The sequence below is a fragment of the Coloeus monedula genome (genome assembly GCF_965178545.1).
Source record: "Coloeus monedula genome assembly, chromosome: 2".
Classification (NCBI taxonomy): Eukaryota; Metazoa; Chordata; class Aves; order Passeriformes; family Corvidae; genus Coloeus; species Coloeus monedula.
In genome coordinates this window covers 79,558,832-79,571,784 of record NC_138782.1, presented here as the reverse complement: position 1 = coordinate 79,571,784, position 12,953 = coordinate 79,558,832, and the positions used below count along the sequence as shown (strand labels likewise).

The following is a 12,953-nucleotide window of genomic DNA, read 5'->3' as shown; positions in this document are numbered from 1 at the left end:
CTCACAGCAAACTGCATAATGACAGCAGAGTAAATTATTTCAGAATTTTCCCACTGCCTTTCATAAAATAATCCCACACAGACTACCCTTAATTGGCTAATATGTAAAAAATATTTTCATTTTAAAAATTTAAAAAATATACTAGGCAAGCACTGAGTTTCCATTGTATTACACACTAAATTAATATTCTGCTTGAACTATGCACTATTTCCAATTTCATTTTTAGAGGCAAAAAGAGAATCCGCTGAATTGGCTCAACGTCCCATAACACTTGGTAACTTCTTGAACACTGGTCTGTTTTGAAGCGTCTAGCAATTAAACTCAGCTACTCCAGTTCCAAGCAATGAAGACAGAGGAGTCCCTAACATGGAGGCTTTTCTAGGGCTTTGCAATCTAGGTAGACAATGTAAATAGACAGTAGAAGAACAGTGTTATCACAACTATAATGACTGGGAAACTTGTCTACATACAAGCTCCTGAGTGAGGTTTTAATGACAGAAACAATTTCAGGTGAAATATTTGTCAATGTGGAATCCACTACTGATATGTTCATGCAGATACAGGATTCCTCAATCATCTACTTGACATAAATTTGAATGAACGTGCTCTGATGCAACTAAAATATATGATAAATAAGGCAGAGAATGGAGAGGTGCAGTGGAACCCCCCCTTAAGCCTTTACAGAAAAGAATGTGGAAAAAAAAAAGGACAACACAAAATATCAAGCCTGTCAGAAGGACAGACAGACAGAAAGATTAGGCTTTTGTAGGAAAAACAAGACAACCCTTGTAGGTTGAGCAAACAGCACAGTAAACTAAGCTGAATGACAGACAGTAAGGCAGACAACTAAAACCAAAGTAACGTTTTAAAGTCTCACAGAAAATACTTCTTTGCTATGCATATAACTTCAGAACCATAAATCCAGAATGCATGCAAGGGTGAAGCTTTGAGAAAGATGGTCTTAAAGCTACAAAGGACAGCCCCAGCAATCTGGGGAAGCCAGGTAGAGCAGGTTTGTTTCTCTCAAGTGGAAAAGAGAGAAAAACGGCCAGCATTTAATAGAGCATATGTCTGGAAAAACCAGTGCTGAAGCCTCCTCAGAAATTTAAGTGATCTCAGATGCTGCTGCCCAACAGGCCAGTTTTGAAATAATCTAGCAGGCTTGCAAATGTCTGTTACAGTATCTTAAAAGTAAGTTCAGAAAGCTAGGAACTGCATGCACAGCACCATTCAAAGCTGCTTATCAACACAACAGCCCTTCCCACTTTGGTACCACCAAGTTGATTTCAGGATCACGAGAGCTGAAGAACAAACTGATTTGGAAACCAGTCAGCATTCAGAGGCACCAAACATTGAGTGGAAAGAACAGTTTAGAAGGTTTTTATATTCGTAATTCAAAAAAATCCCATACCTTTTAAGAGACCCACTTGCTAAATAAGACTCTGCAGAGAACCTTCTCCCTCCATTTTGGTTGTCAAAAGCACAAGAAAAGCAAGACAGCCTTGAGCTCTCATTCTCCACTTCCATCGCCAGCTCCAAGCTGTCAGTGAGAAATGGGGGTGTGGAGCAAGCCCCAAAGTCATCCTCCATTGTTTACACCTGACCCAGAAAATAGATAGATAAATACAAAAATACTCATAGCATTTCTTCAAATAAATTTCTCCTTGTTACCACTCCACATCATCTTCAGCTCAAGTGTGGACACAGATCTGAGCACCTGTAATATTGAATTAAAAGCTGAGAGTCACCACCCAGAAAGGCAATCACGGTCACATGCTCTGTCAGCCAATTCTGCCACTTTGTGCAACCACACCTGCCTCACTGAACAGAGCCTGTTCAAGAAGACACATCAGTGACTTTAAAAAAATCCCAAAGAGGTACATTTTCCTCTGGTTTAGCTCTCGAAATTAATTAGTGATGAGGTTAGACTAGCAGCAGGTTATAACAGGAGGCAGGAACGCATTACAAAGCTACTTTCAGCAACATTTCATTTCATGACCAGAGTAGCTATGCTGTGGAAATACATCATGCATTACAGGCTGTCTGTAACTTCAAGGCATATTAAGTTCCTCCTAGGAAACAGGGAATACATACCACATGATAACTATGGAACTCTGAAATGCTAAAGTTTTAAAGCTTAGAAAGTTACTCTATGGCCAATTCTGACACAGTTGGAAGTTCCTATCAAAAGAAAAGTCTAACTACCCAGGAATCTGAAAAAAGAGAAATAAAACCAAAGAAAGATTACGACGTCCAAAAGAAGTTTCCTGTATAGTTAATATTAGTGCATTCATATGTTATACAATATATTGAAAGAGCAGAACTAGGCAACAGGTGTCAGAGAGTCCTGTAAAAATATGCAAACAATATAACTAAAACTCTAAATTGAAATTTTCAACTTCTTTGGCGGCAGATTTTGATATGGTTCTCGCAGAAACTAGTTTACACCATGGCTCTAGATTGGTAATACAGAGGTTTAATTAAAAAGTAAGCTCAAGTAATGAAAAAGAAGAAAACAGTTTCTGTTCTACTTTCTCCCACCCATTCACATTCCTGCGGAGCAGGGGGCTGTGCAAGTAGGGAAGGCATGACTTCAGTGCTCCAGTTTACAGCAGGACCCTACGGACGGGCGTTGGTACAGCTGGCGAGGCAGCTGAAGGGAATGCCCTCAACCACAAGAGTGCCTAAGGAAAGCCTGCTCAGTTTGGGGTATCAAAATCGCCCCACACGATACAAAGCCGTGGGGGAAGAGTTACATAAAAGGGCAGCTCTTCCCGGCCATAACTCCCATCAGTTCCGTACTTGTCGACCACATCCCTGATCCAGCGGAAACAATGACTTTAAGCACCTCAACCTCCTTGGCCTCCAAGAAGAACGTTCCAGGCGGCTGCAGTCCGCGGGCAGGAGCTGCAGAGCGGCGGGAGCCGCCGGGAGCAGCACCGTGGGGCGCGCCCACGAACACGACCCCCACGTGTAGCGCCTCGGCCCCGCGCCGCAGCCCTCTCCTCGGAGGCGCTTGCCCGCCGGGCGGGCGGCAGAGGGACGCGGGCGGCAGAGGGACGCGGGCGGTACCTGCGCGCCGCCCGGGCCGCCGCTCCCCTTCCGCGCCCGGGCCCGTTCCGTACGGCCCGCGCGCCGCCGCCACCCGCGCACTGCGCACGCGCGAGGGCGCCCATTGGCCGCCGGCCGCTCCTCCCCGGCCGCGCTTCCTCCTCCCGCTCCGCCTCCTCCCCGGCACAGAGCGCCCGCCCGCCAGCCAGCCCGCTCCCTCCCTTCCTCCCTCTTCCCCTTCCTCTCCGCGTTCCCGCCCCGCCCTCCCCACGGCGAAGCGCCGCCCGCCACTCCTCCCAGTGCTGACAGGCCTGCCGGGTTTCTTGCTTAGGTGGGCATGCCCTGGCTGGGTAGCCACCACTAGTGGTTTCTGGCCAGCTCGCACATGAACGCCACCATCTTGCCGCTGCTGTTAAAGCTGCCTCCCTTGTGCTCACAGAATCATGGAGTGGCTTGGGTTGGAAGGGACCTTGAAGATCATCTACTTCTAACCCTCCTGTGGTGACTTCAACTACACCAGGGTGTTCAGAGCCTCATCCTGGGCTAGAACACCTCCAGGGATGGGGCATCCAGAACATCGCTGTTGAACCTGTTCCAGTGCCTCACCACCCTCACAGTAAAGATTTTTTTCCTAATACCTAATCTAAACCTACTCTCTTTCAAGTTGAACCTATTCCCCCTTGTCCTGTCACTACATGCTCTTTATAAATAGTCTTGCCCCATGTTTCCCATAAGTTCCCTTGTACTACAACTGTTCCCTACCTTTGTCTGGTGTCTTTCTTGTCTAGACTTTACCTGAACTTCATTTTCCTTCTTCTTCTCAGCCTTCTCAGTTCACTCATCCAAATGCTCTCTCACAGAGATGGGCAAGAGGTTCTCCTGGTCTTTTCTGATGCCTTACAGATCCAGATCCAACCTTTCTATGTCTGTCAGGTAACAGTCGTATCCCCAAACACGCTCAATTCTCATCAAGCTTGGGAAGTGGTGTTTAATGCATTTGAAATTCAAGCTAGGTATCACTCCTATCATCTACTGAAGCACCTCCATTGGGTGTGACAGTCACCACAGAATGGGGGCCAGGGCAAAAGTCCTAAAACCTGTGCCTGGCATAATTTAGCTTCAAGTGCATATCGTGCACCAGGTGGCTTATGGGTCTTTTTTAAAAAGTGTTGTATTATTTTGGATTGCTGTGGTTTGATTTTGTTTCAAAATGAATGCTTTTCCAGTTTTGCCTGGATTTTGGGTGCAAAATAGCAGCAGTGCACGAAACTTCCTTCTAGTAAGAAAGTTGCTATAAAAAGTTTTCTGTTGCTGCTACAGCTTGCTCTGAAAGCTTTGCTGTGATTTAAAATGCTTCATTTGCTCCTGTGTCTGTAAGAATCTCTCATTTCCTTCTTTAAATTCCTGTCTAATTAAAAAAACAGTACATCATGGTTAAATAAAACTGTACCCAGGATAACCCTGATTTCCATATGCAGATTTATCTGCACTGACAGCCCCCTCTCCCTCTCTTAGTCTTTCTGTTTCCTCTCCCTCCCTCACTCTCCCTCTTTCTCTTCCCCTCTCTTTCTCTCCTTGTCTTTCTGTCTCTTTATGTCTATTGCATTATGCCTGAATAATTTTCAGTCTTTTTTTTCCTCCCCTCTTGCACGCACATGCTAAAATAACTAGACAAAGATGCAAGGTGGTTGCTGCAGTCCCTGTCTCTAGGACAAAACCAAGAAAGCTTGTGATTGCAATGCCACCTTTCCTTTTTTTTTTTTTTTCCTTTTCTTCTTTTTTTTCTTTCTCAGCCATGCTTGGTGATTAAACTTCCTCAGGATGGGGAAGAAAAAGGAGCTGGGAATGAAATAGGGTTGAGGAAATATCCCATTGCAGCAGCTGCAGCCAGTGGTGTCTGCTGCCAGATGTGCGAAGGTTCCTGGGGTCCTTGTCACTAAAAGGCAGTATTCAAATATTTGGAGACAAAAGCTGCATCCTCAGTGATCATTTTCTTTATTTAACATGGCAGCAGGCATCGTGTGGGAAAAAATCAACACGCTGGATGTTGAATCGGACTTTTCTCCTTTCTGGGATGAAAGGATGTTATCTATCCCGTGCCAAGAGGGAACTGAGGTAAGAGAGCTGACCCAGCTCCTGTTTTTTCCTAGTATATTTCCTAAGCATCTTTTCTGAAACAACCTGTATATATATGTGTGTATGTGTGTATGTATATATATACATGTTTCTATGTTTGTATATTTGTGTATTCCATTTCAAGACAGTAAGTGGTAATGGTTTTTTTTCTCTGCCTTCACATCAATCCAGAGAAAGTTAATTCACAATATATATTCAGAGCTTGTTCAGAAGGGTCGTTTTGTGGAATTTTTTTTGAATACCTTTTTGTTTCCAGAGAAGACTTCAGCAGTGACATCATGGTCGGCTGCTGATATTAAACCGTATTTTCAAAGTCTGTAAAAAAAAAAAGCCAGTAACTTTGTGATAAGAAATTGTGCAGGAGATTCATATGTTCTATTTTTCAGTTGCACTCTAAATATTGGAAGTCTTATTAAAGCGATAGTGAGAATTTTTTATTATTATTATTTCTAGCACAGAAGCGATGAATGCTGCATAATTAAGTACAGTATTTAATTTGGCTGTTGTGAAGCAAAAGAATAAGGTAATAATTTTTATTGTACTAATCAGACTCAAGATGTTCTCTGTGTTAATTGGGTTAAAAAAATTGCAGTACTTATTAGAAATTCTAATTTCACAATGCAGCACTGACAATAAGCTCAGCCAGTGAATTATTCACATCTTTAATTTGCTCTCTTAATGACAGTGTTCTGTAATCAGAGTGCAGCGACTGCTTCCTATGCATTATGTATGATGTTCAGGACTTAAATGCAGGACATTATGAAGCCTCTCAGTGGCTCAGTAATTAGTTTTCCACAAGACAGGGCTTAGATATTCACAGATAAAAGTCTACAGCTGAGATAATGTTAAGGTGGTGACTCATGCTAACAAAAGCAGGGAAGTTCAAATTTAATGCTGAAACTGCTCTCCATTCTCCCTCATTGTGCGTAGGTGCAGGGGGAGGGGAAGAAAGTCTTCAAAAGTAGCCCGCCATGGTGAGTACGCCGCGGACAGCCTGAAGGGGCAACCCGGGGGCTTGTTCACTCCGGGACCGTGTTTCTGGCAACTTTACTGATCGAAAGGTGGAGGCGGAGTTGCGTTTGGTGCCTCTTTGCAGTGGTTGTGAAAAAGGCAGTGAGGTGCATAGTATCTGAGAGAGGTCATGTATAGGTGAGATGTATTTTAAAGGTTTTCATTTGAAGCACTGACATTCGTAACTTTGTCAAGTTAGGAGGTTTTGAATGGGAGCTACTTTGTTATGTGTAGAAACTTTGAGAACACCTGATACTCGCTATATTGCTGTTGTACCTGTTTCACTGTCATGGTCTTTATACATTTTAGAAAACGTTATTTTCTACTAGTTTAGTCCACACCATCCAAAAGATGAACCGTGATGCAGGTTTGTTCTTTTTTTTCTTGGATCATTACCTGGTGTTAGATCAGGTGATTTAAAATGTAGGGAATATTCATGGCTATGTAACTTTCCTACTTCTACATGCTGCTTATTACAGAATAATAGGAAAGAATATTGAAATGAAGCTGGAAAATCATCGTTTTAGTCTATGTCACTAATCAGTCTGGGACTGTACATATGTCCTGTGTTCTCCTATTAATCAGACATTTTTACTGGAAACAAAATAACTGACTAGAGAAGGTTCTTTACTTACTTTGTGTTAACTCTCCAAAGACTCCAAAAACTTGTGGCCTTTTTACAGGATTGTGATTCTAATTATTAAGGTTGAGCTGCCAATAAAATGTTTTAGACTTAAACTAAAAACAAACAAACAAACCACTAAAGATCCCAACTTAACAGTAAAGTAGAGATATGAGAATAAAAATTTGGAGTGTACCTAGATTTTTAAAGCAAAATATTGTAAAACTAATTCCTTTAAATTTTTCAGCAGAGTCTACATCTGGAATTCAGTGTTATTAGCAGCTGTTGCTAGTGTTGTCTGGCCTCAAGGCCATGGGACATGTTACTAAGTAATTCCTCTTAGCAAGCAAAATCCTATATCCTGTGGCTGGATATGACATGGGTTGTGTGTAGTCCAGCCCTGAAAGCAGTTTATCATTAAACTGTTGAATAAAGAAGGTGCAGATTGGATCAAGGTAGCTAGGTGATCCATAGATTGCATCAGAATCCAAGTGATTGTACACATGAAGAACTTGATTTGGTTTTTTCCAGAATAAGACTTTCCCTCCAAGTCAAGATCCCACAGCAAGTGGGTCACTACACGGCTGCATTTCTTCGGACACTTCAGCATGGAATCACACAGTTGAAAATTATTCCAAAAAGGCATCACACCTGCCCCCTCACTCTTCCTCCAAGGCCAGGATCGATAAAACTTGTCTTTTTAAGTGAGCACTTCCCTGTCTGCCTAAAGATTTGTTATGATTACTTACCTAAGTAACTTATCTATTCCAGCATTTCACTAGTCTTTCCATTAGAATGTTTTTTGTGCTTTCTGATCTTAACCTACTATAAGTAAATTAGTTGAACTCATTAGCCTTTGTTAGTTAGTGGTACAGGGATTTTATTTTCCTCTTTGCCCACCCCAGATTCTTAACATATTTGAGATTCTTAGTCATGTTTCCACTGTGTTATTCTTTTAAACAATCCCTGTTTTTTGTTTTCTCTTTTATAGAAAAAAACCCGTCTTTTTCTTGTATTTCTTTAATTCTTGTTGCTGTGCTCTGGACTCTCATTATTTTTACTTTCTAGAAATGCAGTGTTCTGGATTTAGACATGATTTCAAATGCCATATAAGGTCTATATTTTCACTTAATGAAATGTGGTTTGTCTTTTCTTAAGAAAATCTACTTTCCCTAAGAAAATGTTAACAACAACTTGCAGGTTGTAGATACAAAGATATCTGTTAACCCAGGATACAATCTAGGGTATCTATGGTACAATTTGAAAAGGTGCAACATGTGTTTTAATAGGTTTTTAATTCAAGGATTTATGCTTCTAGCAGGAGTCTTCATGGATATTGTTTCCAATATCCTTATCTCACAAGATAAGTACCTGTGACTGACCTGATTAGTGATGTCCGAATGTGAGCCATCAAACTGAAAAGAATATCTGAAGTGTTCAGTCCTCAGAGAATTGTTTCAAGTCGTAGAAGTACTACTGTAGAGTCAAAATTTTACCCAGTGACCATGCTTTAAAGTAGCTTTGGAGGCTGGAAGTTATCATCTGAATTTTTCCAGTCAAATTGGACAATGCGAATTTAAGGCACTGTGACAGGCAGGTTTTTTACAAAAGTGGCAAAGGTGTTACTAGCAATCAAAAATTACAGTCCAGGGTTAACTGTGCAGCAGTATGTTTTAGATGAAAAAATTAAAAAGAAACATTTAGAAAGTTAGTCCATTCTAAGTAGCCTAGAAGATTGACTCCACATCTGGGCTGTACATCTGGGAAAGAGCCAATCGTTGTCTACCCAATCTGTTAGAATAAAGTGGAGGCCCATTCATTTTTAGCTCTGAGAAAGGAAGGGCCCAATATCTTTCCTGGGTCAGAGGAAGATAGTTCATACTATCCTTGAGTTGTCATGGCATGGGAGGAGAACAACACTTCTGAAGTCAAAATGAAATCATGTCTTTGAAGAGTTAAAGATGACTGGCTATGCTTCCAGAGGATCAGGGTTAATATAATCTGTTAAAACAGACATAGGGCTGCCAAGAAAAATTTTAAGGGCCTTTATGTGGTTACACAGACATCTAGTTCATGTATTTGCAGTGTAAGCCTTTGACTGTCCTCTTACTGGCATGTAACTTCTCTGGTTTAGGCATATTGCAAGTCTTTCAGACTGATCTGATTAATATTTCTTTATTTGGTCATATATCTAAAAGCGAGGAAAATAGTTTTAATTCAGTTCAATTTTTAGTGAAAAAAGTTAAGAAAAATCCATCCATAGTATATTTCCAGGAGTTGTATTTTATGCTTTTGTTTATACTGCTTCAGGCTCAAGTACCATTATAAATATGAGGTTCTGAAGTGGTATGATGAGTTAAGTATTTCTAAATGTCTTCTCTTAATCTAGCCTAATAATGCAGTCCTTTCATATGCATAATTCCCGTGAAAACCAGTGGGAGTACTACATTACAGAAGGAATAATAGATACATATGCCAAGATGTCTTCATTTTGAGTCATTGTTTCAACTTGATTGACAAAGAATAAAGTTTACTAAAAGAAATCTATACTGAGAGTGGAAAGAGAGTTATTGATAATATTTTTAATTCCAAATTTATCTGTTTCTCCACTGAAGCATACGTGCCAATAGAATGACAATACTCAGAATATCTGATGGAAATCTCAAATGAATTTACATTCACTAATGCTTTCCAGGAAATATTTCACAAGTAGATAGTATGCTTTCTAGTCTGTAAAATTCCATATAATCGACTCAATATTAAGAATTCTAGCCTATATATAAACCTATGTATATATTATGTAAAGTAGAATAGTGATAAATATTCATAGTATAAATGAGTTTGGACTTTTTTTGCAAAGTCAGGCTGGAAATAACATAATGTACTGTATGAGTTCACATACTCAATCTTCTGTAAAATGTAAATCCATAAAACTTTGCAGTTCTTATCTGTATCCATAGCAGGCCAGAAAAAAATAGTAGTAGGAATACTTAATACTGTACAAAAGCATCTCACTGCTTCCAAGTGGCATTTCTTCTGTCTTATCATCTATACATGTTTTCTCTACTGACTCATCCCAGGAACTACTTCATATCCTCATTAAACCTGAGTTTTCATTTCTCATGTGCTAATTTTTCAGCCTTTCTTTTTATGCTTTTCCCCATGCTTTTTTGAAGCTCAGGAGGCTTTTGCTATTCCCAAAGCATCCCTCCTCAAAATTCTTGTTTTGTTTCGACTTATGTTTGCAACATCCCTTGAAATATTCATATTACACTGTCTTTCTTTCATTGTTTTCTTGTAGTATCCCATTTCTTGCAATATTTAGATTGCAAGATCATTGGTGAAAACAAGGGATTTCTCTGTGCTTGTAGAGGGGACAAAATAAAGCGGTTTTAGGCTCTTTCTAATAGTAGGAATACAAAAAATATGTGAAATTAATAATTTTAACTGCCACCCTTCTAATCCCTAGTAACACAGACTTTTCAACTCTTAACAACTTCTTTGCAATAGAATTTCATCTGTATTCTGGGAAGCTGACAAATTAGGGCACCAGAAAACTGAGAAACAAAGGGGCCACCTACAAGCAAAGCAGAACTTATCCTCAAAATATTTGTGTTCAGTGCCCTCTGTTTACTATCTTAGCTTCTCCTATATACTTTTTCAAAAATACCCTAGGTCCAATAAAATTATTCTGAAAGCTTTTCATCTCTCAGGTACATAAATTCTTTCTAGTGTGGGCTACACAGTGGCAATACAGACTCTGCTGGACCAGGGGAAGGATTGTATCAGTCCAGCTGTAGACTGAGGGTTTTTTCTCCATAAGGAATAGCTTTAGCTGAGAGTGGTTGTGGTGCAGCTGTCTATCAGCATTTTGGTGCACTGTGATGGTAGTATCAAATATGAAGGTGTACTTTGGGAAGCAGAAAGCACAACTGTGCAGTCCAGTATGAAGCTTAGCAGGAAGCTCTGGCTAAACCATATTACGAACTTTTTGATGCAGAATTTTTTAAACCAGAATATTTGCTTTACCACCGCTGCATGGATTTTTAGTTGACAGTGTTTGAATGAAGGCAGTTAATTTGAAAATGGTGCAGTTCTCTGAGTCCAGCTATCACTCTCCACCTCACACTGTCTAGTGTTGGGACAAAAGGCTGGGCTCCCACTTTGCTAGTCAGCAAAGCTCTTTCTCCTGACTTGTCCAGAGGCTGTAAGTTTAGAAAGCAGATCAGTGTTTTGTGTGGATATGAATGTGGATATCATACAAAGGCACTCAGTGTAAACCACATTCTCAAAGAAGTGTATAAAAAGCAAAATAGCTATCTTTGACCAGTGTAATTTGAGAATTACAGAAATCATTCAAGAAAGTGGATCTCCAATAAGCTTCAGCTGTGGTTTCCAACACCACACTATTTTGTCCATTTTTGTGCAATCTCAGAAATATTCCCTTTTCATTTTCTCAGTGCTTTGTGATCTTTGCCTCAATGTAACCTGACAAAAAGAAAATTTCAGATGGTTATTGGATACTTAGCATAACTTCAATGATTTTGTATTTAAAAATGTTGATTTTTTCCACCTCTGAATATTACAATAATATTTATATAGTGGAAGGAAGAAGGTGCTCTGCATATCTCAGATCCACCTTTATCAGCTTAGGAAACAGAGATATAATTAGCAAAAATAATTCAAAGGTGATGGCTCCTATTCAATTTCTCATTCTACATAGTTCATCTGTATGATTTCAGGAACTCCATTCTTGCATCTCCATTCCTCAGCTGTGTAATAGAAAAGGAAATCTTACTTTTCACAGAATCAAATCTCTTTGGACCATATGAATTTTAATGCAGGTTTTCTCTCTTAGTATGTCATTAAAGCACACCAGTGACATCTTAGGCTCGTTTAAAGACACCAGGAGGATCTTGCATACTCTAGGACTTGAGCAAATGTATAAAAAAAATAGGTTGGTGTGAGCAAGTATGGAGATTAACAAGTGTTTCTAATGGTCATTGTAAAGGAGTTCTGCTGAGCATCTGTGTAGTGAGATTCTTGAAAGGAGGTGGAGAAAGAGTTGATTTTTAAAATGATAAACACTTTGCAGAAGGGGTCATTTAATATGCTGCCCGTGAAATCTTTTGCGTAAAACATCTTTTTATAACTGCATTTCACAATTTGCAAGAGAAATTTGTCAAAATACTAATTATTAAAAGGAGCTCTGCATTGAGGCCTTCAAATTGAAATTGTGTTCTTTAGTTTTATTTTGCTTTTTATTTATTTTATGTCATATTTTTGTGTTCATGTTTTGCACATCTTTAATATGATTTCCCATTGCTCTGTTTCTTAGAGCTTGGTAACAACACAATCATATAGCCCTGAAGCTTTTCTTCACCCATTTAGATTTCATTAACCATGGTACTTACTTCAGTGTGTGGGATAAGGTTGTCTGAACTGTGTCATAAAACTATTTTTTAGCTAACTATACGAAAAATATATTTATAAAACTATTTCCTATTAAGTTCGTGGGGTTAGTGCTGGTTTTTTTATCCCTAGGAAAAAGTGATGAGTGAAGAAAGGATGACTTTTCTCTTTAAAGGCATTCCAAAACCGAATAGGAACCAGTGAAAACAAATGCTTTAAAAAATGTACCTAGAAATCAGTACAGGTTTTCCAAAGATGAGCTGTTAGCCAGTACACTAACACAACTTTATACAAATACTGTTTTTATCAGTTGATATCAAAATCTTTGCCAAAGTAAATGATCTTACCCTTTATTTTGCAGATGTCCTGCCTACCTAATTTGTAAAACATGGGTGTAAAATGATGTAATCTTTGTTTTGACAGCAGCAACTTAAATAAATATAGCTGAAAAAGGCATTCTGGCTGAAGAGTTCATAAAAACTGTACAATGGAACTATTCTGCAGTGTCTGTCAATCATGGATAAAAAACAGAAGAGTTTTGTTCCTCTATCTGGTATCTAACCTTCGAAGGCCTCAGTCTGTATGATAACTGCAAATAATGCTATTGTGATGATCCTATCTCCAGATGTCCATTGCAGGATGTGAATAGGAGTTGTATTATCCTTTTGGCAGAGAAAGGTTATACAAGATAGAAGGGTGAGGATGATGTTTGATGACTAGA

At 39.5% G+C, this 12,953-nt stretch overlaps 1 protein-coding gene across 1 annotated transcript in view; it reads right to left on the bottom strand.

Annotated features, from left to right (window-relative positions):
* Positions 1-1,590, bottom strand: part of MMS22L (MMS22 like, DNA repair protein) — a gene marked incomplete at both ends in the record, with an annotated part of 88,753 nt that extends 87,163 nt beyond the window's left edge. The window contains one exon of the mRNA XM_082276758.1: positions 1,412-1,590. Coding sequence (XP_082132884.1) covers positions 1,412-1,590 — 179 coding nt within the window. The remainder of the gene's footprint in view (positions 1-1,411) is intronic.
* Between the last annotated feature and the right edge of the window lie 11,363 nt (positions 1,591-12,953).